At 42.3% G+C, this 12,514-nt stretch overlaps 1 protein-coding gene across 1 annotated transcript; it reads left to right on the forward strand.

Moving 5' to 3' along the window:
- The first annotated feature begins 459 nt into the window (after nt 1-459).
- On the forward strand, nt 460-9,635 carry LOC120292066 (spidroin-1-like). The gene is made up of 2 exons (XM_039309938.1): nt 460-546; nt 8,667-9,635. Exons 1-2 carry the CDS (start codon nt 460-462, stop codon nt 9,633-9,635), a joined length of 1,056 nt encoding a protein of 351 aa, XP_039165872.1.
- Nucleotides 9,636-12,514: the final 2,879 nt, after the last annotated feature.

A 12,514-nucleotide genomic window follows, 5' to 3' on the forward strand; every position in this document is an offset into this window, starting at 1 on the left:
ACTCGGGGGAAGACTCGGATCGACACGGCGGCGTCGGGGCGGAGCGGGGCGCTGGGCGTCGCGGGCCGTGGGGCCGAGGGCTGAACAGCAACGCCGGGGGTGGAAAGGAGTGCGATCGGCTCGGGTCTAGCTCGGCGGAGGCCAACGGGCCGAGCTGCAAGTCCCGGGCGAGGCGGATGCGCGAGCGTCGGGGCTCGTGGACGGAGACCGGCGGCTACGTCGGCGCTGGGAAGGCAGCTCGGGCGCCCAGCACGGCTCGGGCCTACTCGCGGAGGGTGGAGTGTCGTCGGGCAGCGGCGGAGCGGAGCGAACGAGGGGCTCGGGCGGCGGTCCGTCGGGATCGTGAGATCCGGAGAGTGGACCACGGGCGAGGAATCCGGAGCGGATCGGGCTCGGACGGAGGAGCAACAACGTTGGTGTAGGGACGCGGCGATGGGGCGAGCGCACCAAGGGCGAGAGATGGGTCGCCGCTTCACGGGGGCACGAGCACACGGAGACGGGTTGCGGGGCCTCGGCCCGAGGTTGCAGGCGGTGTTGGGCGGATCGGTGCAGCGTTGATCGCACGGTGAGACGCGGAGGAGCTCTTGGCAGTCGGTGGGATGGAACAGCAACGTGGGCGGCGAGATTGGGGAGACCATGAACAGTAGGAGTCAAATCAACCTTTTTACTTTACCTTTTCTCCTCTCTCTCTCTCTCTCACATTCTGACTTTTCCTTTCCTTTTCTTTTTTTCTGCATTTTTTTTTCACTGCAGAAGCAAAACTTCCCTTGACCCACCTTTCTGATTTTTTTTTTTCCAAAGAAGCTCCCTTTTCTCTCTCCGTACACGATTGCTTTTATAGGTAAAAATAGGTAATCTTCGTAGAATATTTTATCTCGTTTTTTCAATATGCACGAAGATAATCTATAACCTCCCGATCACCCAAATCCTTATCTCAAAAATATTCTCCCCCGATTTCATCATCTATTGATAAAAAATAAGATTACAATGCGATTTTTTTAATTTAAAAAAAAACCATAATATCGCATCAAATCTTAATTTTTCGCAAGATAATCAATTAAAAATAACAACGGGCTTTGATTAATTTTATCCTTTCATGGGCCTAGCCCGGCCTATTAATTTAAAATTCAAAACCACCAATTCGACCCATCCGCCACCGGTCCAATAAATAAAATGCAAAATATGCTAACTAAATGTAGCTATGCAATTAATATTTTTTTTCAGGGATAAAAATTAACCCCTAATTTTTATGCAATAAATGACTAAATAGATCGCCAAAATTTAGGTGTCAACAGCTGCCCCTCTTTGAAGGTGAGCTCGAAGAGGTTGCCTTCAAAGACAAATTGAGATCTAAATTTTGACCATGCAAATGCACTGAATGATGATTTTTTTTTTTTTGTCGGAAAATGAATTCCATTTTTTAATGCAATTTATATAATGCATGGAAATGCTAATGCAAATGCATGATGTGAAAGGAAAGAGCGTACCTACAATTACTTACCAGTCAGTGCGGTAGAGCATCTTGAGGTATATGATAAGTCCATGTTTACTCTACAAGTACCTAACTCTCACTCAGGTTCCTTGAAAAGCGTAACAGGTAAGAACATTAACATCCAAAGTGAAATGTTCAACAGAAAAAATTGAGACATCCAGATCCAGACTGAGATGTCAAATTTTTTGAAAAACTCAAAATACCTAGATCCAGACTAAGGTATAATGAGAAGGATTGACAAACATTCACATCCAGAGTGAAATGTTTGAATGAAAATAATCAAGACATCCAGGTCCAGATAGAGATGTCACGATTTTAGAAGCTCGAAATACCTAGATCCAGACTAAGTATAACGTGAAAGGTCGAAAAACATTCACATCCAGAGTGAAACATTCAACGAAGAGAATTGAGACATCCAGATCCAGACTGAGATGTCGAAATTTTGGAATGCAATTTGTATGCAAATGGTAAAGGAACTTACCTGGAATAACTTACCTTCAAAGAGGGTAGAGTGATTCAAGATAGTTGGTGTTACATGTCCAGGACCCGTACCATTCTACGGTCGCCCGGAATAGTAACATGGTTTTGCAAAGAGACTGCTTCCTAGGACTCGTACCATTCTACGATCGCCCAGTATGACAGTGTTTGGTTGTGTCTAGGACCCGTACCATTCTACGGTCGCCTGAATAGGGAAATAGGTTTTGTCTAGGACCCGTACCATTCTACGGTCGCTAAACGGGATTTACCTTCCAAGACCCGTACCATTCTACGGTCGCCTGAATAGGGACATAGGTTTTGTCTAGGACTCGTACCATTCTACGGTCGCCTAAACGGGGATTCACTTTCTAGGACCCGTACCATTCTACAGTCGCCTAAAATAGGGAATAGGTATTGTCGAGGACCCGTACCATTCTACGGTCGCCTTGACGGAAAATTGATTTTTCAGGACCCGTACCATTCTACGGTCGCCTGAATAAGGAAATTGCTTTTCTAGGACCCGTACCATTCTACGGTTGCCTATTAGAGCAATAAATGTTGTCTAGGACTCGTATCATTCTACGGTCGCCTAAACGAGGTTTTGCTTGGCTAGGACCCGAACCATTCTTGGTCGCCCAGCCTTGCAATGAGAGGTCAACGACCGGGACCCGAACCGTTCTTCGGTCGCCTTAATCGATTGAATGGAGGAAAATCTTTGGGGGACAACTCGGTCGAGTGTCGGTGTTTTCAAAAGGGACTCAGGCTATGACAAAGCACGCCAAGTCAATATAAAAGGACATCGGGCTACAAAAGCACGCCGAGTCGATAAAAAGGGACTCTGGGCTACGAAAGCACGCCAGGTCAATATAAATGACACCGGGCTACAAAAGCACGCCGAGTCGATAAAGAGGGACTCTGGGCTACGAAAGCACGCCAGGTCAATATAAATGGACATCTTGACCGAGTCAAGTGTGAAGAATGGGTAGAGATATACTTACCTGATGATATATCTAATTCTTTGGGATATGTCTTTTGGAACTTAGATATCCTATGGAGGCCTCTCACCTCCTGAATATCAGGTGCTCTTGGGTCTTTGAGAAAACATTATCTGTCAGACATGATTTAGAGCAAAAACTAATATGCATTCATCAAAGACATAGACAATCTAAGCTACTCTAGAATGCACATTTCAGAATTCAATGAGGTTTTCATCAACTCAATCGGGGTTTATGCATAATGATCTTTGCATCACCCAAATTTCCACTGGAGAGAATTATCGTTCAAGATAATTTTCACTCATGACATGGATTTCTTAAGAATACTAAATGAGAGACTTTCGGTTAAAAAGGACTTTCGCTCACTCTCATTTAGAATGGCTATTTTATGAGAATCACTCAATTTTATCATATCGACATGGGTCCGAGTATTCTCGCAAGCGGTACGATCTTACCAATCTGAGAGGTCTTTAACAGGGATCATAATTGGGGCTTGGCCAACGGCTTAACAAAAGGACTCTTTGAGTCAAAGCTATTGAATGAACTGTCTTGTAATCATCTCCGGGTTTACAAGTCAAGAACCCTGCAAAATGAAAAAGAAATAATCTTGCTCGCACTTCTTCGAGCGATGCTTATAAACATATGAACTCCTACGTTAATTCAAATGCCCTAATCTGAAGAGACTTTATAAGGGACGTAACGTAGGTTGGGTTCATGGGTTGAGAAATGAAAGGATCATTAGGCTCAAAATGTGTGTAAAGGTGTGAATTGATGATCATCTTGGCATTGCCACCAGTTTTCCTTTTCACCATTGGGGACCGTCTTCATGAAATGCCCCATTGATTATGAAAACTCAACTTTTGAGCTCTTTGAGTATTGCTCCATTGAAACTCAATTCTTGCAATTGACAGTCACCTATCTTGACTTTCTTTTTTCATCTATGGGCATTGACTTTGCTTTTACCAGGCACACCACTTTTTATGCCCATAACTCTCATGCATTTTTTTCACTTCTTTTCATGGGCATTGGCCTTGCTTTTACCAGGCACACTGCTTTTTCATGCCCCTTAATTATATTTTGAATTCAATTCTTGCGCACAATGCATGCGTCAAGCAATTACACTTTGAATGACACTCGAACTTTTCAAGAGTCTTCATATGTCTTTTGCCTTGCCCCAGTATGGGGGATGATCATCAACTGGGTTTAAAGTGAAATGAATTCATAGGCTCAAAGGGGCTATGCAAATGATATAAGTATATATGATAGAGAAAGAAATGCTCTTCATCATCCTAAGGCACTTAAATTAACACATGAATTCAATGTAATAGCAAGACAAGAAGATTGATGCAAGTGAGAGCAAGAAAATTTCAATTCATTTTACTCACCTCATGATGCAATTTTATCTCTTAGTTGCCCCGATGTGGGGTGATTCTTGACAGGGGTAATTTGAAAAGAATATCCATAAGTGTATGGGCTCAAAGGGTTAAGCAACGGATCACCTGTAGTGTTTAGGATAGAGAAATGAATTGCCTCTCATCATTTCGGTTATCGTACCTTTTGCGAGAGAACTCTTTACCTTGCGGATATGGAACTTCCTACACTCATCTCACAAGTGTATCAAGTGTATAAGTATGGGACTGTGTATAGGATAAGGCTTGCCTTTCATCATCCCGATACGTCTCATTCAGCATTCTTAAGCATTGAAGTCACTCCATTAAATTGTATATCTTGACAAATCTCCACATGAAATTGGTGAGCTAAATCAATATGAAAATTCTCTTTTCAAAAGAGTCCAGCAACTTTAAGCATGAAAAGTGTTTGTGACTTCAAAACAAATAATTTATTGCACTCAAAACATGGTTTTCAGCATTCATTCAAGGAATTGTCCCATGGAGGGATTGTCTCAGCAATGGATGTCCTGGGATTGAAAATCCGCTTTTTAATTTGATGAATGCTCCATTCTTGCTTTTGCCCCTGCACAAGAGAACGTGCATGAATAGGATACTATGCAACTCAAAGTAAATTCAAATTGCACAACCATTTTGGCTCGGATCGAGATTTTGTCTCGTCATGTCACTACTAGAATCTGTAGTGCCCCCAATTCGTCATCTGCAAGGAAAAGAACAGAGCGTCATCTCCCAAAATTATTTATGTTCAAAGACGAGATGTACCTCTTTCACCAAAGATGGATGATCCTCTCTTAACTTGCCCCTCATTTAATGGGCAAGAATGAAAATTCCGTCAAGCATGGAAATGGAACACACTTTGTTTGGCTCTTCAAGATGGATATTTCAAGTAGTATCGAGATGTGACCGACATTAACTCTTTAGAAACTTGTTGAGTAACAATTGAACCAATTGCAACCTGATGTGCCTTTTTCAGATGCTTTCTTATCGGGTCAAGAAAGTAATGCTCTGAAACATGAAGTAAATGAGTCAGAAAATTAAACAGGGCTAATCTAATGCATGCTTTTGGAAATGGCTTAAAAAATGATGATTTTTTTTATATTCTTTTTTGGATGAGGAAGCATGAAGAAGCCCAGTCCTCAGAATTCTCCTTGGATGATATTTTCTTTTTATTGTTGGATATTGTCATTGGACTGGTTTGGCATACCCCATCATGTCCTCAAAACAAAACTTGTAATTCTATTGATATCCATCAATCAAATTACATTTATTGGAATGTGATGCTCAAGCACAGAATAAATTGAAATCAATCCCTAAAAAGCAATAAGAATTCCCATGCAGGGGAAGGTGCATGCCCCTAATTAAATGAGGAAATCGAACTACTTAAGACCATGAATCATGTGTACTTGAATTCTTCACCCTTCTTGATCTTGTGATGCAAGCCCTTCAGGTTTGATATTCTTCCATAGATATGTTGCTACCCTCTTCATGATGGCATCAAATTCGACTACCTCAGGAAAATGAGACGATTCAAAAGGTCTTATTGGCTCTCTTTTTGGAGTTGCAATTTCTCACTAAAGATAAATCGCAGCACTTTCGCTTGACGAGATAAGCTCTTCTTTTATTTGTCATTTTAGCTCTCAATCATGAACATATGGGTGAGCGGGATCGTTCCATATTCACCTAATTCAAATAAACGGGAACATGTAAGCATGAGGGTAAATAGAAAGTCGATCCATGACAATGATCTAATCAATTTTTCCATTTTTTTTCATTTATTCATGAAAAGTCTATGCAAGAAAGGAATTTCCTAAAAATGGATATCCTAATGAAACCAAATTTTCTAAACATGATGTAAAAACAAATTCTCCAAAGTTTTTTTTTTTTAAAATGCATCATTCCCTAGCAATTTCTTATTTCATTTCCAATTGACAAATGAATCAAATCAATAATTGACCTAGATTGTCATGGACCGACCCAAGAATATGACAAAATAAATTGCATGGTATAGGAAAAGAACACTTACTTCACCAAGGAGAATCAATGGCAATCACATAGACATGCGCATGATAAGTGGCTCGATTTCTAATCTATAAGGCTTATCAAGGTGGAGCCACAAGGATGATCGGACTAGCCACGGGCTTGTGGACTATGTCGGGTCCTCATGACTCCGGCTTGGTCAAAGAGCCGACCCGGGTTGCGAGCATGCAGACCGAGGTGGGTACTCTTGACACCATGAAAGAAACTTCGGAATTGAAATGGGCGACTCGTACCGCAAGCATGCGGTCGGAGTGGTATCCATCTCAACACCATCATAAATGATCCTATGCGGCCCAAGTTCGGCGGCAGGTTGTGTGTGCAATAGTGTAGTGCTAAATGCAGGGCATGCACAATAATTTAAATCAAATAACACTTCAATAGTTTGAATTTAAAACATTCATCCCCAACGACAACCTGCAAGGCAAGGGTTAGCAAAGACTTCTCCTTATACCTCCCAATCTGCAAGAACATTTAACACCTAAATGTTAGGGACGCACTGGAATCCTCGCTGCCAAACAAAAGCATTTTTTCAAAAAAAAGAAAATTGGCCTAAGTCCACTAAGAATTTCAACTCACGTCCCCAGCGGAGTCGCCAAGCTGTCGCGACCAATTTTTTAGGGTGTGAACCACTTAAGATTTTGGCTAATAGATTGTTAAGCCTAGACTTAACTCGGGCTCTCCCAAGCCCATACCAATTCGCGACTTAGGTTTGAATTGTTAACATGCAATTTTTTTAATTAGGAGTCGCCACTAATCTATTTTTGGTGGGTCGATTAGAAACCCAAGTAAAGTAATGGGAGATTCACTTTACTCCTACGAACCAGAGATTTATGAGTTCGGGGACTTGATTACGCTAGATTTCTCTAACGCCCTTTCGGTACCTTTTTCTTTTATTTTAAAAAAAAATTGTTTGGCAAGCAACTTGAATTGATTTTAATTTCTTAACATGTGAGGTGACCATGCAGGTACGCAAACCACCAATTTAACACTCAAGAAAGCAAATGAATAAATTGCAGGACTTACCTTATATCAACGAAAGCATCTGCGTTGTTAGTTTAGAATTCACATCAGCAGTCCTAAATATGATTTCTAATTAACACGCAATTTTTGTTTTTGTTTTCACTTAATTAATGAAAATCATGCGATATGCAATGCATGCCGCTAATTTAACATGAAGTGATATGACATGGCAACATGACTTAGCTATATGACCTAAGCAATATGACATAACTAAGCATGTAATCTATTCTAAGCATGAGATGATTTATTCTAAATAAATTTTTTTTGTATTTTCTGTGAGATTCGAAATTTAAGAAATGCAACATTTAAATATGCAATCTAAATTAATCTAATGACCTAATTCTAATGACGGGCAATTTCTAATTAAATGCATCTAACAAAAATCACTAAATGACGTGCATTGTATGAAACTAATTCTATATGACGTGCACATGATTTTTATTTTCCTAATAAGCATGCAATCTATTTAGGAGAAATTATCTAAACCTATAATATGCAATCTTAACATGCAATGACGTGCAAAGAATGCCCTAATTCTACATGACATATGCATGATGATTTTTTTTGTGTTTTTTTTATTAATTTCGAAATTAAAATTTTCACATGCAATTCAAATAATGATAAAAACTAACATCCTAAATGAATGTGCTTTTTCTTTTGGTTTTCTTTTCCATGATTTAAAATAAAATTCTTATTTTAAATATAAAAGATAATAACCAAACCTAATCTTAACTCAACATTTTTTGGATTTTCTTTTATGAAAATAAGACGACTCAACCAACAGCGAATCAAATAAGATAAGATTGATATCTAAAAATTGACGAACCATATCTCGCACATGAGATCGGGTTGGCCAATTTTAAATTAAATCGCAAATCAAATCTCGGGCTTGAGATTGGATTGTCGATTTTTATAAGGGATTGCGAGTCGGATTTCGGGCGCGAAAATCGGACTGTCAATCCCTAGCTTGAGGGACTATTTCATATTGGGATCTCAATCACATATTTAGGAACAATTCTACTAAAACAGAATATTAAAGAAATAATAAAAATAATAAAAGAAAAACTACCTAATCTGATTTTTTCTTTTTCTCTTTTTCTTTTTGTTTTTGAACGGTGGCTTGGCATCTCGTGGTGGAGGATGGCCGGCGTCGGAGCTCCGGCGAGGGCACGCAGTGCACGGTGAGGAGCTCCGGCGAGAGATTGTCGTGGGTCGGTATGGGCTGCGTCGCGGGAGCTGCGTCGGGCGCTCGGATCACGAGCTTCGGCCGGCGGGGCGCCGGGGACGGCGGGAGGCCTCGGTGGCTGCGATGAGGCTCGGCACCGGCGAAAGGGAAGCGTCGAGCCGGGTCCGGGACTTCGTCGTCGGGGACCTCGGATTTGCAAGCGGAGGGACTCGGGTCTGGATCTCGACTCGGCCGCGACTGGGTCACCGGTGGCTTGGGATCGACGGCGAGGTGGTGCGGGCCGCGGGAGACGCCGGGGCGGAGGTGCGAGGCTCGGGCCGAGGCGGATCACCGGCAAAGTGGACACACGGGCAGCGAGCGGGGGGAGTCACTCGGGGGAAGACTCGGATCGACACGGCGGCGGCGGCGTCGGGGGCGGAGCAGGGTGGGGCCGGGCTGAAGCGTCGCGGGCCGAGGGTGAACAGCAACGCCGGGGTGGAAAGGAGTGCGATCGGCTCGGGTCTAGCTCGGCGGAGGCCAACGGGCCGAGCTGCAAGTCCTGGGCGAGGCGGATGCGCGAGCGTCGGGGCTCGTGGACGGAGACCGGCGGCTACGTCGGCGCGGGAAGGCGGCTCGGGGCCAGAGCACGGCTCGGGCCTACTCGCGGAGGGTGGAGTGTCGTCGGGCAGCAGGAGCGGAGCAGAACAGAGGGGCTCAGGCAGCGGTCCGTCGGGATCGTGAGATCTGGAGAGTGGACCACGGGCAGAGGAATCCGGAGCTGGATCGGGCTCGGACGGAGGAGCAACAACGTTGGTGTAGGGACGCGGCGATGGCTGGCGAGCGCACCAAGGGCAGAGATGGGTCGCCGCTTCACAGGGGCACGAGCACACGGAGACGGGTTGCAGGGCCTCGGCTCCGAGTCACAGCAGGCGGTGTTGGGCGGATCGATTACCAGCGTTGATCGCACGGTGAGACGGAGGAGCTCTGGGCAGTCGCGGATGGAACAAAGCAACGTGGGCGCGAGATTGGGGAGACCATGAACAGTAGGAGTCAAATCAACCTTTTTACTTTACCTTTTCTCCTCTCTCTCTCTCTCACATTCTGACTTTTCCTTTCCTTTTCTTTTTTTTCTGCAGTTTTTTTTTTTTTTTTTTTTTCACTGCAGAAGCAAAACTTCCCTTGACCCACCTTTCTGAATTTTTTTCCAAAGAAGCTCCCCTTTTCTCTCTCCGTACACGATTGCTTTTATAGGTAAAAATAGGTAATCTTCGTAGAATATTTTATCTCGTTTTTTCAATATGCACGAAGATAATCTATAACCTCCCGATCACCCAAATCCTTATCTCAAAAATATTCTCCCCCGATTTCATCATCTATTGATAAAAAATAAGATTACAATGCGATTTTTTTTAATTTTCAAAAAAACCATAATATCGCATCAAATCTTAATTTTTCGCAAGATAATCAATTAAAAATAACAACGGGCTTTGATTAATTTTATCCTTTCATGGGCCTAGCCCGGCCTATTAATTTAAAATTCAAAACCACCAATTCGACCCATCCGCCACCGGTCCAATAAATAAAATGCAAAATATGCTAACTAAATGTAGCTATGCAATTAATATTTTTTTCAGGGATAAAAATTAACCCCTAATTTTTATGCAATAAATGACTAAATAGATCGCCAAAATTTAGGTGATTGCACTTTCTTTTTTTTCGGATTTTTTTTATTTAGGTGATCACCAAAATTTAGGTGATTGCACTTTCTAACAAGCTAAATGATTGCACTTTCTTTTTTTCGGATTTTTTTATTTAAAAATTCATAATAAGATTGCAATCCTAAATATGCAAGATGACAACGAACCTAATCCTAATTAAGATTTTTTTTTTTTTTGATTTTTACGAAAATAAGATTTGACTCAACCAACTTGACGATAGCAAATCAAATAAAAGATAAGATTGATATCCAAAAATTGGCGAACCATATCTCGCGCATGAGATCGGGTTGACCAATTTTAATTTTTAAATCGCGAATCAAATCTCGAGCTTGAGATTGGATTGTCGATTTTTATAAGGGATTGCGAGTCGGATTTCAGGCGCGAAAATCGGACTATCAATCCCTAACTTGAGGGGCACTTTCATGTTGGAATCTCAATCAAACATTTAAGAGGAACAATTCTACTAAACAAAACCAGATATAAAGGAAAATAAATAAAAAACTATAACTGGATAAGCAATAATAATAAAATAAAAAATCTACCTAAATCCCTTAAATGTTTCCCGGCGGAGTCGCCAAGCTGTCGCGACCAAATTTTTTCGGGTTTCAACCACCTAGGGTTTGGCTAATGAATTGTTAAGCCTAGACTTAACTCGAGCTCTCCCAAGCCCATACCAATTCGCGACTTAGGTTCGAATTCTTAACATGCAAATTGATTTTATTTATGAGTCGCCACTAATCAGTTTATGGTAGGTCGATTAGACACCTAAGTAAAATAATGGGAGAATTACTTTACTCCTACGAACCAGAGACTCCGCTGGGGACTTAGAGTTGAAATTCTTAGTGGACTTAGGCCAATTTTCTTTTTTGAAAAAATATTTTTGTTTGGCAGCGAGGATTCCAGGTATGTCCCTAACATTTAAGGTGTTAAATGTTCTTGCAGATTGTGAGGTATAAGGGGAAGTGTTTGCTAACCTTTGTTATGCAGGGAGGTGTAGGAATGTATGGTTTACTTTCATATATGAAGTGTTGCTTGATATAAATTGTCATGCATGCCTTGCATTTATCACTACACTTTGCACACACAACCTGCCGCCGGACCTGGGCCGCATAGGATCATTTAGGAGGGTATTGAGATGGATACCACTTCGACCGCATGCTCGCGGTACGAGTCGCCCATCTCAATCCCGAAATTTCTTTCATGGTGTCAAGAGTACCCACCTCGGTCCGCATGCCCGCGACCCGGGTCGGCTCTTTGACCAAGCTGAAGTCATGAGGACCCGACATAGTCCACAAGCCCGTGGCTAGTCCGATCATCCTTGTGGCTCCACTTTGATAAGCCTTATAGAGTAGAAATCGAGCCACTTATCATGCGCATGTCTATGTGATTGCCATTGATTTTCCTTGGTGAAGTAAGTCTTCTATCCCTATACTATGCAATTTACTTTCGGTCCGTCCATGACAATCTAGGTTAGTCGTTTGATCTAATTCATTTGTCAATTGGAAATGAAATGAGAAATTGCTAGGGAAAAAAACTTTGGAGAATTTGTTTTCAATTCATGTTTAGGAAATTGGTCTTTTAGGGTGTCTATCTTTATTTTCCTAGTCCATTTTTAGGAAATGCCCTTCTTGGAAGAACTTTTCATGAATAAATGAGAAAAATGAAAAAAATAGATTGTTGTCATGGATCTGTTTTCTCAGTATACCTCGTTCTTACATATCTCCATTTACCTTAGGTGATAACGGATCCGTCACGTTTGCCCATCATCACACGATTAAGAGCTAGAATGGCCGAACAAACCGAAATGCGTGATCGTGTCTCCGCTGTGGAGACTCAACTCCAACAAGTACTCGCCTCTTTACAACTTGTGACGGATCAACTCCAATTCCTCCGAGCGAATCCACCGCCTGCACCTGCTCTTCCTGAAGTAGTTATCCCGAAGCAAGCAAACAAGGTTCAAACGATTGACGACGACATGCCCGAGCTGGAAGATGACCCAGTCATTGTTGGAAAGGCCAAGCTTGACAGCGTTCCCAAGACAGATCGGGATGAGCGTGTTGCGAAGCTGGAGGAGAAAATGAGACAGCTGCGCAGAGTCACAAATGTCCCTCCCGTTCGACCTCTCGGTCTATGAGAAGGTCAAAATGCCGAGCAAGTTCAAAATGCCAGAGTTTGAGAAGTATGATGGCACATCTTGCCCA

The sequence above is a fragment of the Eucalyptus grandis genome, chromosome 3, assembly GCF_016545825.1.
Source record: "Eucalyptus grandis isolate ANBG69807.140 chromosome 3, ASM1654582v1, whole genome shotgun sequence".
Classification (NCBI taxonomy): domain Eukaryota; kingdom Viridiplantae; phylum Streptophyta; class Magnoliopsida; order Myrtales; family Myrtaceae; genus Eucalyptus; species Eucalyptus grandis.